We start from the raw sequence: 22,479 nt of genomic DNA, 5'->3' as shown, positions 1-22,479 counted from the left end.
TTAATGAGTAAAGCCATTTCCCAGTTAGAATTAACTTGAGATTTTTAAATACCATTTTTTTCCAAATGGTATTTAGTATGCTTTATATCAAGCATCTTACATGCTGCCAGAATTAACCCAATTCCTCGCTCAAGTTGGTTAAGTAATATATATAAACTAAGTAAATTAGAAAAGGTACAGGGCAAATGACAACTGGTATCCAACCACCTGCTCTTAGTCATTAAGTCAGGAATAGGACTTGGGTGTAGGCTTGGTAGAGAAAATATGTCTCATTCAATGTGAAAGTGACCCAGAAGTTTGGCTCAGGCTACATCAGTGGTTTTCAAATTGGCTACACATTGAAATTACCTGGGAAAGCTTTAAAAACATATTGATGCCTGGGTGCCAACCCCAGATATTCTGACTGACTGTTTTGGGGTATAAGAAGTTTTTGTTTTGTTTTTTTTTTTTTTTTTGATCTAGAGTCTTGCTCTGTTGCCTAGGCTGGAGTGCAGAGGCATGATCTTGGCTCACTGCAACCTCCGCCTCCCAGGTTCAAGTGATTCTCTTGCCTCAGCCTTCTGAGTAGCTGGGACTACAGGTGCATGCCACCATGCCCAGCTAATTTTTTTTGTAATTTTATTAGAGACATGGTTTCAACATATTGGCCGGGTTGGTCTGGAACTTCTGACCTCAAGTAATCCTCCTGCCTTGACCTCCCAAAGCATTGGAATTACAGGCATGAGACACCACACCCAGCTTGGCTATAAGAATTTTTGAGAGCTCCTGGGCGGTTATACTATGAAGCCATTCTTCACAGTATCATTAGAGGCATTAGTCTATCATTGCCAAGGACTTTACATAGACAAAGCTGGTTCTAGCACTTGCCAGAAGCTCTGATTTCAGAGCTCAGATATAAGCTCAATTTAAAGATTTCAAATCACCCAGTATCTTAAAGAAGTGTTTCTTTCTGGAGATAGTAAAATTTTTGTAATTTTTGCGCTTTGGAATAAAATGGTAACAACAGAACAGTAACAATGCTGCAAGTGCACATGCACACACACGGCCACACACACAATGAAAGTTTTAAAGTTTGCTCATCAGTTTGACACGCGGCCCCTTCTTCACAGTGCCAGTATTAGTGATTAGCTTGTAGAGTACACTATCATCAAAGAGCTATCAAATCACTACATATTTTAAAAACATATTCCTGACTTACTCTTTAATCTCAATGCCACAACTTTGTTTTCTATAGCAAAAAGAAGTTAATTCTTTAGCTTGTGCTTTGCATTTTTTGCAGATTAACTTTTTCTCTGTGAACTGTAGACAGTTTAGCCCCCAGGGTACTACAGTCTCCTACAATTTAGGCAGCACGATCTTGGTGTTTAAAAACAAGACATCATCTTTTTAGCTTCAGTCAGGACCCACTTAGGAAGAGTTGTCCAAGTTCCCTTATGATTGGCTCTTGGCTGATGGCATCCCTCTCAAGCAGTTATAAGAATCAGAGCTGGTAGAGGTTTAAAGAGATAAGCAAGTCCAACTCTTGGCCACAAAAAAGGTCAGCTTTTACCATGTGACAGAAATCACTCCCAATTAATTTACATTAGCAGACAAGGAATTCCAGATTTTTTTTAATAGCCAGCCATAGATTTTAGAAACTCTTATCATCAGAAATTCCTCCTTATGTCTGACTTAACATATTCCTCTTGGTCATCAATTAATGTAATTGTGAAGGGGTTCTGCACTGTGGTTTTTATTATTCTCAATTTCAAACATGTGGAGGTTGGATTTAGTATGTATTACCAATTCTGTGATTTGAGTATTGCAATTAATACTTCAGTCTGTTAAACAGCCTTATGACCTTTCTTAGGATTTTAAAACTGAAAAAATAGAGAATAGTTGATATGTATAATAATTTATGAAAATTCGTATTGGCATTATTTATGCAAAATGATTATTGACGAACAGAATACTGTCATAAATATATGATAACTTTCATATATTAAAGAAGCCAGAAATAGCTGTGAAAATGCTTTTACATTACAAGTCTCTGAGGGGCAACCACCAAAGTCAGTGCTATGATCAACTCATAAATGTGGTGGTATCTGCCCCATCATACTGACAGTGGCCTTAACTCTTCCAATCGGGGAGTTCCATAGACACTGAGATAAAGGCCTCATGCAGCATGACCTGCTTGAAGTTAAGAAGGATGTGATCTTATTACTCACTATACACTCTGATATCCATGTGATATATTCTTATCTTGTGGACATAATTTGTGCTAAAACACCAAAGGAATTTAAAATATTGCATCTTAAAATATGTCATATAAGTTCACTAGAATAATAGATTTTGAAGTATATTTTAGGCCCCAGAAATCCGGGAGCTCTTCTGGAAGAGGAGGTCCAAATTCTGCAAGTTTTCTTGTAAATTTGGCCAAGTACTGCAGAATTCCTAGAAGACTGCAGAACACACATACTCAGAACCAACGTACTGTTATATCCTTGCTTGTACAATTTTATTCCATAATGAAACATCTCCATGTCAGAGCTGAATATGGTAATGAATCATCAGAGATCCCTACGAAGGGTGTAAATTGAAATAGGGATGCTGAAGGAACCCTGATTTAAAAGGCAGTCAAATTGAAGTAGAAACAAGAACATCAGTTCTTGTTATAAAACAATTTTCCAGTATTCTGAACCCTCCTTACATCTATATTACATCATGCATATCTTTTTAATACCAACATTTTTACTCAAAGCACATTTGAAAACTATTGTTAATATTAATATTAATTCTCTCAAATAATTAGTATTATTCTCAAATATCTGAAAATATTTTAAAGCAAATTGGCAATATGTATTATGGTTATAATCTTCAACTCAGTAATGCCCTTCCTGTGAATGAATATTAAGGAAGCCATCCATGACCAGATTAAGTAAAATGTACACGATAATAAATAACATTATTTACAGTGGTAAAAAATAAAGAGTGGAGTCATCTTAACTCTCACACAATAAGAAAATGAAATAGAGAGCAGAAATATATCTATATTTTTCCTGACTCGTTTCTTCTGATTTGGGTCTTCTTACCACTGAGCACAGCACAACAAAGCAAGAAAGAGTTCATTTCTATGTGAGTAGAAGACAATAAATCCTCCTTCAGTTTTTTCTCAGTTAAGAAATGAAAAGGATAACCAGTTCTTCCCAAATCATATTGTTACTTTGTTTCATTCTAAAATAGGCACGAGCTATGAAACGTGTCTTAATTTTAGAACCTCATAATTTACTTTATAGTTTAGCACTGCTAATGTTGTACTGTGTTACTCTTGTGAAACAAACTTGACAATAATTTTGTTTACATACCTAGGTTATTTAAACTGAGAATTCAAATTAGAGAAGTGAAAAAGAGGGCAATATATGCTATATAGATGGCTAATTATAGAAATATTTGACTTACCTGTAAAAACATTGTACAAGGAAGTCATAGTATAAGTAGTATTTTTTATGAGACAGACTCAAAAACAGAGATGGTGAAAGAATGATTTGCAATTGCCAAAATAACCAAAAGACCTCTTTGTTTCTACTAGCAAATGCTGATGTACAATCCTGTGTTATGCCCATTAAACAACATTTAAACAAATACTTTATATAGCCAAAGATTCCTTTAAACGTGTCAATTACATGGGGAAAGCATGTCAAATATCAATTTGATTGCAGTGCACAATAGTCAACAAATAACAGAAATTTAATGTCACTGTCCTAATTCAGGTGCCATAATTATTGTTTCTTATGTTGCCCCCTTATTTTGTCCTGCAAGATTCTTTCTTTTATTACAAAGAAATACCTTCGGTGAGGAAGGTAACACTAAAATAAAATTAACATAGCCAGCACAAAAATAAATAAAATTTAAAAAGCCAACCTTTATTCCACTTTGAACAAGTTTGTGAATGTCCAAATAAGGCTCCTTGAAAATTTCTCCTTCAGGGGTAAGTATCTTCACATAACCTTCTTTTTCCAGAATGAAGAGACGGTGCGAGCCATCCCCACTATGCAGGGCACCAACGGGCTGCCGCAGCCCACTCACAACCTCCTGAATACAGAAGCAGTTGTGTTTGTGCTTTCTAAACAAATTAAAGAAAACCAGTAAGCTTTTCTTGAGATGAAGGAGATAAGGGATGCACTTGGCATCCTTTTCAAACTCTATTTCCTCTAGGAATCATGGTTTTGAGAACCATGAAGTGCTTGCTAACCCAAGGGTCACAATATAATTCTTTTAAGTGGTTCTTTTAAGTTCTTTCAATGGCAAAAAACAAAACAGCCTTCTATCAGAAAGTAAAATAAGAGAATCAAAACATGTATATATGTTCAAATGTCATAATCTCATTTTCTCATATTTCAGCGACTATAATTAAAATTAGTTTTACTCACAATAAATAAACCTTATGGAAGGCATGTAGAGAGAAAGTTCTAAGATCTATTTAGAAAAATCTGATTTGCTAATAGTAATTGTGCTGAACATTTTCACAGTGCCATAGGCTAACAACAGTCATAAAATTCAGGCTTAAAACTATACCCATAAAATTCACATGAGTCATAGAGAAGCCAAGCTCATAATATAAGGTTAGTAGTCTAAGTATTAAAAGCATTTAAGCTAGAATTTTAGAGAAACAAACTACCACAAAGAAAAAAATAAAGCATCTGGAGGATATAGCTGCTGAACACAAGCACAGACAGTTGATTCACTGTCAAAACCACAAGATTTGTCAGTTGGGTTTTTTTTTTTTAAAGATTAAAGAGCATTTATCTTTATGAACCTGCTGATCTCTTCCACTTTGTCATATTCTTCCATCTGGTCCAAATAGTTAGATGCTGGTCCTCTGACTTGTTTTCTTGGAAAATCTGGAAAGCACAACCCACCATCTTTTCTTGCATAGTAAAAGCAAAACTCATCCGCAGTTGTTTGAAGGAAACCTTTAAAAAATATAAAAAGACTCATTAGAAACTCTTAATGTCATAGTAAAATCACCTTATTTGAAAGATATAAGATGAGGAAAACAATTTTTAGAAACTAGATGGATATTTTAGGAAGAACCTAGACTGAAATAAAAACAGTCCTGTAATCCCAGCACTTTGTGAGGCTGAGGTGGGTGGATCACCCGAGGTCAGGAGTTTGAGACCAGCCTGGTCAACATGGCGAAACCCCGTCTCTACTAAAAATATAAAAATTAGCTGGGCATGGTGGCATGCGCCTATAATCCTAGCTATTCGGGAGGCTGAGGCAGGAGAATCACTTGAACCGGGAGGTGGAGGTTTGAGTGAACCGAGAACACACCACTGCACTCTAGCCTGAGCCACAGAGCGAGACGCCGTCTCAAAAAATAAATAAATAAATAAATAAATAAATAAATAAATACATAAATACATAAATAAATAAATACATACTAAATAAAAAGAATGAAAAATATCAGGGGTTGGAATTCCCATTTGTGTTTTAAACTCAATTTAAAAATTGTGGTAAAAGTAAAATAATATTGTATTGGGTATTAAAAGGCTCCTATGAAGTACAAATAAGACAAACTCAGCATTTATCTTGCTATTGCATTGATGTCTTTTCAAGATTCTCTGGTTACTGTATGTGGTACCTGTGAGCTTATCTCATCAGTATTTAGCATTTTTTCCTACAATACTAAATAAATTCCCCAGATGAACAAACAAGAATCAAGAAGGAGACAGGCCATCAGGTGCCAGTTTTGGTCATTTTACAAGTCTTAGTGTATTGCCACTTACATAAGATTAAATAATAAATCTAATGAATAACACAAGGTCATTATATGCTATAATAAACAACTGACTCACTGTGTAATGATCAAGCAATGAATTGGTGCTTATAACAGAGCCTCCATTTTCCAATATGCAAGTGCCTTTTTCCTGCACCTCACTTATAGGAGATAATGATTAATGTGTAATAGAAAAACTATATTTAAAATATTCCTTCAATCGTCCCAAACAGAAAAGCTGACATATCAACAAGCCAAAACAAAAACACAACAGAGAGTTACTTAATAGGATCTAAAAGTAAGATGTTTTTTCTTTTCTTACACATTAAATATTTTATCATATAAAGACAGCTATCTTTGAATATGAAAGAAAAGAACTTTATGGCAAAAAAGTTTTGATATTACTTTTACAATTTGAGTTAATAAGGTGTTACCTTTCTGGGACATATTAGCAAGACTCACTTCCACATTCTAATGATTTCTGCTCTCAAAATATGATGGTGCTACCAGAGTCAGCCTTATATATGGTCCTAAATTGCTGCTCCTGGTCTTATACTTTATATTATATATCTAAAGTTTTAATTTTTATATAACAAATTATATTTTCATACCTCATCAATTTTTTGATAAACATACTGAGTAGCTCAGTAGAAATTTAGAAGTTGTATAACAAATTCAGATTTAGCAAGGATTTCTAAGAATAAGAATTTGGGATCAGCCAAGTGAAACTCATCAATGGCACATAAAAGACACTACAAGTTTACTTTCTGTGTGCTTGACCTAGGACCCCTCAAACCTAAAACTTATCTTAGAATGTGAAGGTCCCAAATGGTTGTAAAGCTTGAAGTACATTTTGACCTAACTTTTGAGTGAAATGTCTCACCCTGAACTTTCTGAGAGAGACTCTTCCCTGCCAGTTTGTGACTAGGCTATTGGAAAGGATCTTGTCTTGGCAACCAGGCAAGTAAGAGCAGATGTCCTTGGGAGTGTGTGTGTATGTGTGTGTGCATGCATGCGGTGGGGGGCACAGAGAAAAAGAGGCAAGCAGCTGGGAAATGCTGCACGGGAGGGGCAAGGCAATTGGAAAGTTATCTTTCTTTGAAAAAAAATTCAAGGATTAGAAGCTGGGGAGAGGAATGAAGGCCATAGAAACACTTACTCATCTTTAGCTAGTCACCATTTGCAAAAGATAACTTTTCCCCTCCCTTCTTAAATGGGTAAGCATTCAGATGAAAACTGCCTAATAGTGTTAAACAAGTCTCTTAGAGGTAAAAAGAAAAAAAAAACTAAATTGTTAAATCAAACTCTTTGCACAGTTTTGGGCTAGATCTTGTTTTGGAAATATTTACCATCAGGCAACAAGATCTCCATGCCTATATTATGCATGCAGGAAGACTGTCATACTATGGTCATATTTATAACTGGATATGTGAGTGAGAAATATAGTTTTAAGGTGATGCTTGCCAGAAGGGTCACAGAAAAATTTCAAAATGCAATTCAAAAGAAATTTCAAGCTTGCTTAAAAAAAAAAAATGTGTGTTTCAGCATTACTGTCTACTAACCAATACCATCTTAAGGGGAAATTAATTAACAATTCTGGTGGTCGATTCCAATTTAAAGGGAATTAGTAACTGGGACAAACATGAGGAAATGAGAAGTCATTTTCAAGTGGAATATCTAAAGATTAATGAATACATATTCATAAACTTGATGGCTCCAGAGGTAAGATGCCTGCTTAGCAAATTAAGAAAAAATACAGAATGTTAACAATAAATTTACTCCAAGCTTCTTATGTAATTTAGACAAACTGAATAACCTAAGTGTGAAAACCAACTCAGAAGATTTTTACTTAAATACATGGGCATTTTTTTTTTACAATCATGTAATTTTATTTGAATTTAAGTATCTAAAACTTTTATTAATACTTTACCTTAAATGACCTGATTCTGCAGTGAACAATGATGAATAGGGAGATATATTTTAACATTTATTGCCAGGGTTCTCTTTTGTTTGGCATTTTACTGAAAGTGTATGTTTAGCTCACTCGGGATCATCATAATATGGTCAGGTCTACTAATAATGAACAAACACCGAATATTCTAGCAGCTGTATTTTTTTAAGTTCTGATAATTTATCAACTATCTTGGATCTGTAAATATTCTCCTGGATGGTGAGCCTGGTTCTGCTATACCACAAAGCACCCTATAAATACTGACATATAAAATAAATGCTTCCTTGGAGTATTCTGAGCTCTCCCTTTTCTCTCAGCATGTATTCCAGGGAAAAGTTATTTTTCCTCATTTTAAGTGCTGCTCATCACGATAAGGAAAAAAAAAAGAGTTACTGACTCTTCATGAGTACGACTTACTCATGAACATATCCTAATAGAAGTGGTGGATTTTGATATGTCCATCTATTTATTCCTTCTGGTTTACTCTCCTTGGGACTAAGAAGACACATGTGTAAGCTAACTGACCAGGGTTAGGAGTGGCTATGGACTAGAAAAATTCAGTTGAATCAAACCCTTGACCTTGGCCTTCTTAGCAATAGGATTATACCAACTGAACTAATTGTGCAGACATTTCACACTACAATAACTTACTGCTGAGAAGATGAGGTCGAAGAGTGATAAGTCATTATGACTACAGGTATAGAGGAAGAAGCAAGGCCAATAGATGTCCATTGATATGCTTCCCATAGAGTGTGTTATGCCTTCTTCTAGTGACTAGCAAAGTAGCTATCCTGCTCAGTTAAGCAGAAGAAAAGACCTGCAGAAATGAGTGGAGAGTTTTTGGCATTTTTAGAAGTTTTGAGAATTCACTTCCCTAAGTGAATTCACAACTGGAAAATATTATGATTAATAAAACTCTAGTATATACTCACTATATTGCTTTGTAATATCTTTTCCCATTTTTGGGAAAATAAGCAGACTATGACTATTTCTTAATTAAGCTTTCTAGGAAGTAGCTATCTTGTAGGTATATGAATATTCTAAAGTGACTGTGGTTTCTTAAAGCCATGAAGTCAAAGCAAATGGTTAAGTCATTTATATGTACATTTCTTCATGCATTGGGCAATAGGGAACAAATGAAGATGTCTCTGGAATCATTTCTCTCTCCCAATTCTTCCAGCATTTGGCTTCTTTTAGCAAAAAACATCCCTTGGGGTACCTTCCTCTTCAAGTTTTTGATTTGTAGAAAGATGAAGCTATTAATGAGGATAGTCAAAATATGTTGATTAGTTTCTTCTAAAAAAGAATCACAAAGTAGCTGTTCCAACACTTTGAACTTCAGAGGAAAGTGAACCATATCATTAAATCAACTTAAGGGAAAACTATTAAAATTTGCTTTTATAGTAATTTCCAAAAAATCTATGTTCCACAATTGTAAAGACACTTCTGTGCTGGGGGCAGGGGCAGGGAAGGGTGGGGATTAGCATCTTATTTATTGTACTTTAGGAAATCGTAATCTACATGCCAAGGATCTATCCAGGCAACAAATCGATTAGCATAAGTAATGCAAAGAGTGTGTTATTACAGCTCACTTCTGGGGCAAGTATTGAGAATGATCATTAGCATTTGATGTACGCAGGGGCAGCCCTCTCTGCTTGTCGGTAAAGCCTTCCAGAATCTCTGGAAAGCACCGTTGCTGCTCTGTCCACCTCTAGAGTGGAGCTTTCATCTGGTTATCTTTCAAAGCAGCCTGGGTGGCCACCAAAAGCACTTGACATCTTGATGCACTTCAGCAGTTTTACATATATACAAACTTTGTAGAAAAATAAATTTGTCATTCGTCACCACATATGTTGATCTGGGGAGTGAGGTGCTTGCAGTTCTGGCTCTGAGCTGCTTGCTGTGCTCTCTCTTTCAGTGGATATTACTTTTATTTTATTGTTTTTGGAAACTAAAATTACTTCAAATATATAAAGACCCCCACAGTTAAGTCCCCAAATCTAGCATGTTGTATTTATCTAAAGTAGATAATGGTAAATAAAAATGCTAAGTGTTGATATCACTTTCAATTTATAGTCCTAAAGGCAAATGTTCAAGACTTGAAGTTTCCAGCAAACATTTATGGTATCTAATCTGTTATCACCTCTTTGTAGGCCATCTAGGCAACCGTGACCTATTCTACTTTGCTTTGGGGAATGTGATAAAGAGGAAGAAACATCTGCTTGAGAAAAGGCTTAGAAACATGGCTGTGGTTTATGAAGACAATAATAATATTTTCATATTGAATGGGTTTAGATATATGTTATGCTAGATGCAAGGGAGCAAGCAACCCTAGTCAAAATGTTTTATAAGGTTATTAAGAGAGCCATATTAAAAATACAAAAGTCTACACTTTCCTGGATTAGAGAAAAAAGTAAAATGTACATAGCACTTAAAAAAATTATCTCGGTGCATTCTACGACTCTTAAAGCTTGTCTTTTCCTTAAATACTGCTTAATCTTCAGTAGATTTGTGTGCGACTTTGCCTAACTAAACAGAATGTCTTGTTAAATTATTTTCTCCCTCTATGGTAAGTCTTCTAACTAAAGCAACAGCAATCAAAGTTTACAAATTTTTGATGATAAAAATTAATCAATGAAGATATATGCTTATTGGAGTCCAAACTATAATAGTGACTAGGCATATTCATGACACTATATGCATAAGCACGTCCATATCTCTCCTATCACCTTGTCATTGTATAACTTTGATTAAGGTGTGGTGTTTGACTTCTCCCAAGGCTCAGATTTCCTCATCTGTCAGTTGGAGAAGACTCCACTGTTCCTACCTACCTTACAGGGTTTTTGAGGAGAAAATTAGTCATTTTATGTGAAAGTGTTTTGTAAGATATTACTTTTTTGGATTCCTAATCATATTTTGTTTAAGGATCTATCTTACAAGTCAGTGGACTTTCTCCAATATATATATGTATCAGCTATGTAGAAGAAGACACTGCCTTGATATTGAAGCTGATGTTACGGTAAAGAAGGCACCAACAAGGAATTTGGATTGAGAATCCAACGTGTGTAAAGATTACCACCTGTAATCTGTTAAGCTGTTATTATCAGCTTAACAAGAAATATATAACAAGTCAACAAAACCAATTATAATATGTGCAGACTGAAATTACAATATTCCCTTTAGAGGCAGTAAAAGTTATAAATTTGGAAATGTTAATTATGAGGTAAAATAGGTATTTTTAATGGCAAGATACATTTTACGAGTCTTGTAAATAAGCATTTAAGTACAAGTATCTTACAAGGATATTGTGCAGTGGTTTATTTTACTTATGCATTTTTTTTTCTTACCTGGAATATGGCCTCGGCAAGTGTAAAAGAATTCTTTGCAATAGTCTTTGCAGAGCAGAGGAAGTACTAGGTCTCTTTCCAAGACTTCTCTCTCAGGTGAGTGGAACAGGCTTTGAGAATGTGGAGAGCAAAGTGCACATTTGATTTCCTCCAGTAACTTCCCACATTCTGTGTTGTTGGTAACAGAAAATATCTGAAAGCCACAAATCAGAAACAAACATTTTGTTAGTTAGGTAAAGTTAGGTTTAGTTATTATTATTATTTCTTGCAATTGTGTAAGTAGAAAAGTCTAATTTAGCCAATGAAGTTTTTTGAAAAGAATTACTGTGTCACAATACAGAATGCCTTTATAAGGATACAAGTATAGTCTCTGGAGCTGGGCTGGGAGAACAAAGGACAGGGATACATAAAAGTGCTTCATATTCCTGCAAATCAAAGACTTCATCTGTACTTCAGGTGTGAAAAATTAAAACGCAGTTATATTTAGACTCTTTAAGCCTTTATCACTTCATTCTGCCTCAAAGTATATACTGAATGATATTTAACTTTAAAATTCCAACCTTTGTCCAACCACATGCAAAACAGAATTTTTTAAGACATGGCTTATTTGTGTCTTACGTGAAAATCTATTTCATTCCTGAAATTCTTAATATGATAATGTCAAAAATATACTTGGGTTACATTTTTTTAAAAATTTCAATTAGTTTTCAATCTGCAGACTGCATTAGGGAAAATTTTCTAAAGTAGGATTTGCTGTTCATGTTTTATAAAAATAATATCCAAAGTGAAATCAAACAGGTTTAAAACCAGTTTTTATTATTCATTATATCTTAGCCAGGAAAAATTTTTTAACTAGGTCCTCAGGTATGTTATATGCATGAATAAACACAAGAGTTTAACGAAGTGTTTATGAATAATATGTAGTGAATTTTAATGAAAAATGGCGTACCTTCATCACAATTTTTACAATGACATATCTTTTATTTCAATAAGACCATTTTGAGTTATTGATTCATTGAGTTTAGCAATTAATAGACAGAATAGGTCTTGTTGTTTAGCAGTAACTTTAAAAACCTGACTTCAGAAACTCCTTTAATATATATAGAAGGCAATATCAACACAATATTTGACATGTGAAATGTAGTGCTGTCAAAATCAAGTATTGATTTTTTATATTAAAAACATCATAATGGAATTGAATTTTATACCTTTTCCCAATTCATCTAACTATATTTATACTTTATTACTTCTTTAGAACTGTCAACCAAAATTAACATTTTAAATTCTAGAGCACTGTTTTAAACAAATATTCCATTCACAAATTAAGGTTCTAATTTGGGTAAATCTATGGCTTCTGTGTTTTGAGATAATGATATTCTAGGTCATCACAAAAATTTAAATCTGCAAGAGCAAAGTAACAAAAAAAAATTGAATACAAGCATACTGAAATTTTAGTATGCAGCAAGTCCAATGAAAGTTATCATATTTTGGAAAAATGTATAATGGGTTGTAGCTACAATATTCAAAAAGGTTATTATTAATCACAATTATATTTACAGTCTTATCAGCTTATTTAAATAACAATTGCTTAAATGGATAAAATTTTCTAAAACGAAACATACACTACACCCTTAGAATTTGCATTCCAAGAATGTTTTAAATGTCTTTTGTCGTCCATACTCTGGCAGACCTCACCAGATCTATTTAATATTAATAGTGTTCAACCGTGTTCTGTTGATCATATAGCAATTCTGTTTGTTTATCATATGGCAGTCCACTAAGAACAAAACAACTGCAGGATGCTGAAGGCACCCCTTTTGCTGGCTGAAAAACTGGAATGTAATTACCTTTGGTTTTATGGAGATTATGCATGCTTTCATTTTTTATAGCTGAAAACAAAATGATCCTCATATACTCTCTCAGCTGCTATCCAGGAAGAGCTTGATTTTAGTGCCTAAGGAATTTTGTCTTTTACAATTTTTGGAATGTGTTCTGGTCACAGATCTCTCATCAAACATTTCAGAAGTAGGATTCAATAAATTATCTGAAATCAAGTATAATATTATTCTTTTTAAAGTTTCATGCTGTTTCAGCCCAGCAGGATGGTAACATTTTGCTCTGTGTGAGGTCTGCAGTGTAAATACCTATTTGAAGATAGATAGAGCCATCATTCTGGCTTTGGTTTCAATGAACCAATAGTCTTACTGAAGTCAATTAAACTGACTCAGCCAAAGCTACAACAGTGTTTTAGACAGATGAGTCTGGGTGTGTGTAGGGTAATTTCTTCTTCTCTTTTGCCTGTGTGTCTGTGTCTTATATAGGTCCTTAACTTTATTTCTGATGATGCCGTCAATCTTAAGAAGAAATTTAAGATAATTTCCTGTTTCAATTTTTAAAAGCCGTATACAAAACCATCACAGTGGTTTAAACTAAATATACTTCAGAAATCATGTAAAACTTCGAAACATTATTACAGCATGCCTAGTAATCATTGTGGCTGTTGCTAATTTATAACATCTGGCAGGTCATCCTTTAATCTTTAGCCACACGAAAGTAAAATCCATAGAAGAAGGGTAAGATAAATAGGGGATACACAGTAAAGTGTGGCCTCCAACTATAGCTTATCAACAAATAGTAAAATGGGTGACAGAGACCTTCTGTATTTCTCTTTATTTACCAAGTAACTAAACAAAGAGGGCAAAAGGCACCCACATGGGTTCGATGAGGGGACAAAAGGAGAAAATACATGACAGTATATTAAGATGTCGCCTTAAGATCACTTGGTACACAAAAAGTTATTTCTAAAAATCATATGCCTACAAGGTTGTTCAGCTGTTGGGTAGAACACATGTGTCTCTGAACTATAGTGCTGGATTATGTCATTAAAGAGTTCAGTTTCAATTTTAGGCTAATATGTAAATAGATCATTGTACTAAGGCAGCTGTTAAAGGGACCCCAGGATGAGTTATTTGTTTAGTTGGATGTGTTCAACAATAGCCTTTGTCCCTGAAAGAGCCAGAGCAAACAAATGATTGTAAAAGGGCACACTTGAAAACAATTACTTTTCACCCATTCCTTGACAGCTTTGGCTGTGAAACCACCCAAGGTAGAGAGAGCTTCTATGCCTCTGTGGCTACAAGTTAAGTTTTTGAAATGGGGGTATTTCAGTTGATTGCAGATTCAGTTTGGTTAATAAGAATTGGATCCTTTTAGCATGCTGTATTTAGAAAGTGCGATAATATTGCTAAGATAATATGACTTCCTAAATTTTGACAGTACTTATTTGTCATGGTAGTTAACAATCTTATTACAATATACATCATTATTAAAATACACAAAAAATTAAAATAGAGCATAATTCCATGGCTAAAGAATTGAACTCAATTCTAGTTCATTAAAGAAAATTTCTTAGCCTAGAAACAGGACTTAATTGCATAGCTGAGCATACTAATATTCCTATCTAGTTTGCTACTATCTATTTGTCTAAGAAATTTCTTCCTGTAGGAAAAAGCTACTACTGTAGTTTCTTGAAAAGCTGCAGAAATCTTTCTGGGGAATTTTTTTTTCTTCCATAAACAAAAAAGGGCCCTTTCAAATAGCAATCATCTCTCCTGTATACACATTTTGAAATAGGATCCTAACATATATTATAATCCAGGAAGGCTTACAGGAAAAAGGGAAACACTGAAGTTTATTATAAAATAACATGTTTTAAAAACTATTAAAACTTGAGAACTAACATAGGTCAAGAATGCATATGCATAGCTATAGCAAATCTCTGTTTTGAACAATTTGGGTATTGTTAGTTTATAAACCACTTGTAATGGAACCAGCAAAAGTCTAGTGTACCAAACAATTCAGACACACTTTTCAAATGAGTAGGGGTTTGTTGGAGATTGGAAGCACATAAAGCAGAAAGGAATGTGTATAGTTAACATGGCAGATTTCTTCCTAAAGAACGATTTCTTCAAAAAAAAATTTATATAACTTCTCTTAAGGGCTATAACTCGCCTTGGTCCCATCCCCCTTCCCCCTTCTCCCCACCATTTAGTCAAGCACAAAATTTTCATTCCACATGTCTCTGGAAGAGTAGAGTATTGCAGGGGTCTCTAGATCATCAGTATATTCATAGTACATATTGCACCAAGGGAGACTTAATGGCAAATATTTCTAAACTTTTCTCTGAATTTCCTGGTTCTTTAGGGCTCCTGATAAAACCTTTAAGGTGACCTGAATATAGCTATTTTGAAACTTAATTCAATTGCAACACAGGAGCTTAATGACATTGTTTTGAATAAAATCCTGGAATATCTGTTCCCTGAATCTCAGGCTCCTGCTGCATATGGTAAGAATAAAAAGAGAGTTGCAGCTGAAAACCTGCAGCAAGACAGTTCTCACTCATCTGGGAATAGAAGGAGTTGGACAAATGCTCCCTCAAAAGGCATGAACATTTGGACAGAGCTGGGGACTGAAAGAGAATGATGTTCTCTAGTTTCACCCATTAGTGAACCAACTAACAAATACAATGGTGTTGTTGTTATTCTTTTGCCATAAGCAACAGGACTCTGTGTGTGGGCAGCAGTTTAGTGGGGAGGAGGATAAGTCGACCCCTTTTTGTCCTATTGATTTTTTCCTATTTGCATGACTTGAGCAAATTAAATGATGCAATATGGCTTTTTGTTACAAAACAAAGTGAGAGATACCACCCAGACACATATGTTGATTCGTAGGAGCTGTTTACATGAGAATAGAGTGAAATCTACCGTGAACTGAGCATAAAAATTAGATTCAGCCTGGGTTTTTTTTTTTTTTTTATTATGCCTGGGCCAGCAAGACTGAAGCACAAGTTTTCCAAGAGTCTCTCAGACCTTGACAACTGGCAGTGTTCTAACAGAGGAATTCTTAATTAAACCTAAAATGGGGAAAGGGAGGGGGAGCAAAGACACCTGATTGTTTATTTCACATGCAGTGATTGTTAATGATGTGACCCAGCAATCATTCCTTGGAGTACAGTAGATACCACCCATGACTGCATCTCCTGGCAAGAACGATATTGCAAACTCAAACACAAGCGTGTCTTTACAGTCAACAAACACCATGTTAGTATTTAGTTAAACTTATTAACACGAGGATAACGTAAATGCCATTACTGTTAAAACAAATTCTTGGAGTAGATCTTCCAAGACACCAACTGACCCTGAAAGTCTGAATTTATAATGTTACAAAATGACGGAGAATCGTCTCAGTTTTATGTGATAAATAACGCCCCAGCAAAATCTTTCGCCAGTTTTTTTCATGTCCCTAACCGGAGGACCAGGAGTTCCTTTCTGTTGGTTTAACTAATGTAATGCAAGACACCCCCCTCTGACGGGGCTGGGGATCATAAACCAACCATGCTTCAACATCCTTTACGATTCAATCCTCTCCCTAACCGAGCACGTGGAGAAAACAGCACAAATCTTTTTACCCTAGAAAACTAAACCGGAAACCACAGCCACCTTAATTTACAGTTTCACCGCAGCCAATGCCCCATTCGATCCAAAACACACTGTTCATCGCGATTCTTTTAAAATGTTTACCCAGCCCAGGGTGCGGGTACCGCAGAAGCGTCTGTTTTCAGAGATAGGCAAGTTTGCACAGCATCCTGACTGCGGACTCTGGGGGCAGAAACGCTACTTGCTTACCCCAGAGAAACACACAACGGAATCACGTTAGCGCTTTAGAAAAGTTATGAAAAGAACTCCCCCAAAGAAGTTTTGCCCTTCTTACAGCCACCGGCTTTGCCAGAGCCACAGGGAACCCCACCCAGCCAATATGCCAAGTACGCATCCGTGAGGCCGATGAGTGCCTACCTTATTCTCCAGGCGCCCCAGCCCCGGGCTGTCACTCCGCAGGCAGCAGGACAGCCGAGGGTAGAAGCCACCGCACAGCATCTCTCCCCCACTCAGCAGCTCCAGCTGGGACATCATCCTCCTGTCTCTCCTTTTCAGGCGCTTCGGGGGGTTCCCATTCAGGCACCTTCTCCTCCTTGCTCCGCTCCCTTCGTTTCTTTCCCCAAACTTAGCATCTCCTTCAAAGAAGCCCAGAGCCACGGCCAGCAGCAGCAGCTTAAAGGAGAGCATCTTCAGCATCGTCTGCCCAGAGCAGCAGCGGCTGGGCGCGGGAGGATGGGGGGGAATGCCACTGCCCAGCAGGGCCACTAGGGCTGTAGGGCACTCCAGAGACAGAGGGAGGTGGCGGGGACAAAAATATGTACAGCGATGCAACTTTGCAAAAAATAAAAGACTCGGCGATGGGTCCAATGCCTTAGGGGAGCCCGAGGAGCGAGATAAAGTTGTGCGGATGACACCGATTGTAGTTGTGCCAGTGTCAGTTGGGTTAGGGGCTTTCTGCTGCGGCTAGGAAGTGGGAGGAGGAGAAGGAGTTGGAAGAGGAGGAAGAAAAGGAGAGGACAGCCACAGATGTTCACTGGTCCGTGTAACGGGAGTTGTTTAGGTGGGACAGTAGCAGGAACAGAAACGGCGACGGCGGCGGCGGGGCAGGCGGAGGCAGGGCCAGCGCTGGGCTCTAGATGATGCTGAGGTCTCCTCTGCCGGCGGCTGCAGCTTCTCACACAGCCTCTCATGTTTCGCTCCCTCTTTTCTTCTTCTTTTTAACTAGCGCGCGGGGAGGTGCTGCCACAGCGCGCCCCTTGACGTCACCGCTTCTCGCGCGCCCCCGCCCAGGGTGGGGGGAAGGGGAGGGGGAGGCCCCCGCGCGAGCGCGTCCCCGGGGCCCCGGAGGCCTCCGTGCTGCGGCGGGGAGGGGCGGCTAGCCGCGACGGCGGCGGACGGAGGGGGAGGGCCGCGAGCCTTCGGAGCCAGCCTCGAGGGTGCTGAACCCAGCGCGCCCGCCTCGCCGCGGCCCCTGGGTGGGGGTGTCCACGGCCCGGGTTCCCGGCGGGCTTGGGGCAGGGACGCAGTCCGGAGATTCCCGGACTGCCCGGCTGCTGCAGCCCGCAGGCTCGTCTCTCCTCCCCGCTTCCCCTCCGGAATGCCTGGGCTAAAGGCTGCCAAGCTGAAGCTCCGAAAGAAAGTAAGTAACAGTGGGCCGTAGGAGGTGGGAAGGGAGGGACCCCTTCCAGGGCCATCCCCACCCCAGCCCCCCGGCCCGCCCCTCGCCCCGTGGGAGGGTGAACTAAGTGGGCTGGAGCGGACGGGAGGGAGATTTTGGGCCCCTTTCTCTCCCCCAGCTGCACGGACACCCCCATTTTCCACACTGATTTTCAATGTGAAGCTCAAGTCCTCAAAGATCTTTCATGGGGTCTGACTTAGAGGCAGGGAGACATCCCAGATGCAGTTGAGTAGGCTGAGATGGTTTGGAGACTCATCTTTGCCGGAGGTCCTGCAAGCCACTGAAGTGGCACAGACGCGTGTGCGCGGAGTGGGGCGGTGTGTCGGGACACAGGCCAAGCCCGAGTCGGCCTCCCAGAGTGTTTGCCTCGGTTTGGGCGGGTTAGTCCCCGACGCCCCTTTCGGGACCCCACATGTGTTCGGGAATGAGCCGGGCCCCGCTGGTACCATCTGGGAACACAGGTTCTTGGGCCGCAGGTGGACGGAGAGAAGTTGGGCGCGGAATTAGTGTTCGTTTTAAAACACACACACACACACACACACACACACACACACACACACACACACACTCCTGCAGGCACGCGCGCGCAGTCCCTGGGGAGAGGTTCCCCCGGGTGTAGAAACAGAGGCGTTGTGTCTGGAGAAAGAATTAGATGCAAGTTTGAGGGCGTCCAGAAGCGCTGTGCTCTACTTATCGCCGTGTATACAAGTAAATTAACCTTTTCCCCAGCTAGACAAAGTCTGTAAATAAAGTGTGTCTAAAAAGATGTCTACGTTATCAAGAGCGGTGACTTGAGGTTTACTGGATCCCTGCAAATTGGCATCAGGACGAACTTCTACAGGGTTGCACACAAAATGCGCTTCTAGCTCACTTGGATATTTAACAGAGGAGCTGATTTCCCAGAAGATGGGCTTTGATGAGGAGATAAGGCAGTTTTCCCATTTTGGCAGTGGAGGAATGTTCACCATATTTGGGTTTGTTTCACTTGTTGGACATTGATTTCGCCAAGCGATTGCAAAAGTTGGTGATGGTTGAGGTGGGCAGTTGATTAAATTAATCACTTCTTTAAAGTGGTCACAGTGGCTAGGTAAGGCTTCTGTCTTTTTCACTTCCTGAGCCTGGATATCAGTGAAGTTAGGTGTTTCCCAAAAGAGGTGACACATCAGAATAACTGAAAAGAATCTGCTAAGATGTTTGGCCCAGTCCTCAGCTAAATGTAGGGCCCCCATGACATAATTTAACATTTTCCCCAGGGGCTGTTGTATACACATGACTTCTTCATGCATGTGATTGTAAGTCCACTTTGGATCTCACATGCTATTTTTTTTCTGACTTTCTTTCTGCTTTGAGGACTTTTAATATAAAATTAATCAGAGCTGTAAGCACTTTAAGACTTTAAACTCATTAATAGATCTCTAGATGAATCTCATCAAATTTAAATCACTTGCACAATTTCATCTCATTAGGTAGTTTGAGAATAAGGGCTCGGATCCACTCTGGGGTGCTTTCCACTATCTAACCCTTTATTCCCAAATGCCAGTTTTATATTCTTTTTCCAAAAATAAAAATCCTTCTAAAATCATGTTTCAGTGGTTTGAGCTCCTACTCTGATAAATTCATGTTAGTAGTTTTGAAACAGGCCTTTTTTATGGCTTATACTTCAAGACTAAGGCCACTTAAAGGTAAATTTATTTTGGTTTTAAAATACTATGCATTGTTATAACCCATGACCCTAAGATATAGAAAGTTTATAAAAGATTACTGAAATAAGAAATGCTTGTTATTTCTTGATACATGGAAATTAGAATTGATTTCATATACTGTTTGTCCTGAAAGTCAATAAACTGGGTCACTTAGGAGATAGCTTGAGCTTATTCTTACTGTTACTGATATAATTTCTAAACAGTTACTAAGCAGTGTTATACAAACCGACTAACTTCTGATTTGTTTTTTCCAGAGGGAAAATTGCAACCCTTGCCTACAACCAGACTGACAGCATAATTTCTTAGGAATCAAGAATCAACACAGGGTTATTTCTTTAGATTAAACCTTAAAAGCCCCCTTGGAGGCTGAAGAAGCAGAGGATAGCCATGCATACACTTGAACGTGAAAAATGGTCCTCTTTCATTGGAGAGGTCTCCCTCTTGAGCTAAACCGACAGAGTGGTGAAAAGAAGAAGGGACCCCTTGTTGACCAAAATAATCCAGACAAATCAAATCGGCCCTTTCTAGCAAGGAGTGGAACAGCCCAAGGGTGGCTAGATCACATCTTCTGCTCACACCACCACTGAGCAACCCTCTCCAGGACTGCCACCTATGTGCAGGTCATGCCCTGTGCAAGAGCACCTAAAGTGGGAGCTGAAGTCCTGCCCAGGCTCCATTCACCAAGCAGAGCTTATGTTGCTGTGTGTCTGGGTCTACCCAGAGGAGGTGGGTCCTTTTTAAAATGTGCACCAAGGCATCTTGTATGAGCTGGCACCAGCTCGGATCATCCCACCCTCATACCCTGGTCCGATCCAGGGTTACATTCCCTACTTTAGAAGAATTAGTTATTCTCATGAACGTATTTAGTTTATTGTAAAAAATGAAATATGTGACACAAATTGAAATTAATTTCAGAGGTAAAGGTCAGATTATTACCATGTATGTGAATTATGTTTGTACGTATATGTATATATCAAGAGAGTTATATGAATATACATTTTTGTGTATCAGAAGTGAGGACAATTTAACTTTGTTAAGTGTTCGAAATAAAATTATTTTGAGTTTTGGAATCAGTTTTATGTATGGATTTCTGGCCTTCACAGAAATATGTACTATTTAATTCCATTTCAACAAATATATATTAAGTGTCAGGCACCGTGCTAAGCAATATGTATATAGTACTGAAAAATAATGCAAACACCCTGCTTCTAGATAGTTAATAATCTAGTAAAGAAGACAAATGATAAGGTCACAAATAAAATTACAGTTAAAAATTATGGTAAAATCTATGAAAGAAATGCTAAGGTACAGAATAACAAAGCACATCTATTTCAGATTAAGTGACTAGAAAAAGCTTCTATGGGAAAATGACATTTCAGTTGAGACTTAGGATGACTTGGAAGGAGTACGAAGTGACTCCAACCACTGTTTAAAATATAGGATCTTTTGAGTTCAGAATATAATTTGATACATTTGAGGAGGAGTGCAGAATAGATAACTCAGAACGGAAAGGCTAAAGGCCAAATTCATAGATTTTTAGTTTATAGACTCCAGGTAACTAATTAAGTTGGTTCCATGTATTTGTCATTTCCTTTTGTTTTTGCAAGTGCCCGTTCTTTCCTACCTCATACTTATCCATCTTTGTCTCTTTCTTTAAATTCTGGCTTAACAGCAACTTCTTCTAAGAATTATTCTAGTTTGAATGACCTTTCAAGCACTGCACCTCATCTAACAAGCATATAGATACTATATTTTATTTTCTTTTGTGCATCATTGGTAAATACCTGAGATGTTTTCATATGTACAAGTTGAATATTCATGAGATTATAAGCTCTAGAAAGGCAGGAATTGCATCTCCTTCTTTGGAGACCTCAATGTAGTTTAGTTTAGACTCATAGTACAGCAACCAGCCTCTCAATAAATGCTGCTGAGTGGCTGATCTTGATTGAGTTGATAATTTTTAAAGGTTTAAAATGGAGCTCATATTTGCATTATAAAAACTTTAAATTGGGCCAGGCACAGTGGCTCACCCCTGTAATCCCAGCAATTGGGGAGTCCAAGGTAGGATTGATTGAGCCCCAGAGTTTGAGACCAACCTGGGCAACATAGTGAGACTCCATCTCTAAGAAAATAAGAAAAATAATCCGGGCATGGTGGAGCACACCTGTAGTCCCAACTACTTGGGAAGCTGAGGTGAGAGGATCACTTGAGCCCAGGAGATCAAGGCTGCAGTGAGCTATGATTGCACTGCACTCCAGCCTGGGTGACAGAACAAGACCCTGTCTCAAAAAGTAAATTGTGAAATAGAAGAAAGCACACAATTTAAAGTGCACCATCACTAAGGAAGTGCAGCTGACCTTGCTACTAAAGTGCGATTCCACAGAGGAAGGATGGCCAGCAAAACGAGGCAATAAATACACAGCCTTTAAAAATTAAAGATTGGTTATAATTCAGGTAAATGGACACAATGGTATGGCTGCTTCTAGGGTTTTTTCTACGGTTAGTCTTTCTTTCAAAAGTCAGCACCTACTCTGTGCCAGAGCCTGCTCTGGACCCTGGGAACATGGCAGTGAACAAACCTTTCTTCATGGAACTCATATTCTAATG

General features: G+C 38.0%; 1 protein-coding gene across 1 annotated transcript in view; it reads right to left on the bottom strand.

Annotated features, from left to right (window-relative positions):
- The window catches only part of HHIP (hedgehog interacting protein), a 92,253-nt gene extending 75,061 nt beyond the window's left edge, over window positions 1-17,192 (bottom strand). Inside the window, exons 1-4 of the mRNA XM_032147769.2 lie at window positions 16,909-17,192; window positions 11,057-11,249; window positions 4,796-4,952; window positions 3,901-4,102 (exon numbers count right to left, since the gene is read on the bottom strand). Of these exons, the coding sequence (XP_032003660.1) occupies window positions 3,901-4,102; window positions 4,796-4,952; window positions 11,057-11,249; window positions 16,909-17,187 (831 nt within the window). The 5' untranslated portion in view covers window positions 17,188-17,192. The remainder of the gene's footprint in view (window positions 1-3,900; window positions 4,103-4,795; window positions 4,953-11,056; window positions 11,250-16,908) is intronic.
- Window positions 17,193-22,479: the final 5,287 nt, after the last annotated feature.

Source organism: Hylobates moloch, unplaced genomic scaffold (assembly GCF_009828535.3).
Source record: "Hylobates moloch isolate HMO894 unplaced genomic scaffold, HMol_V3 SCAFFOLD_3, whole genome shotgun sequence".
Classification (NCBI taxonomy): Eukaryota; Metazoa; Chordata; class Mammalia; order Primates; family Hylobatidae; genus Hylobates; species Hylobates moloch.
The sequence above is the reverse complement of the archived record's forward strand: the minus strand, read 5'-3'. Positions and strand labels throughout refer to the sequence as shown.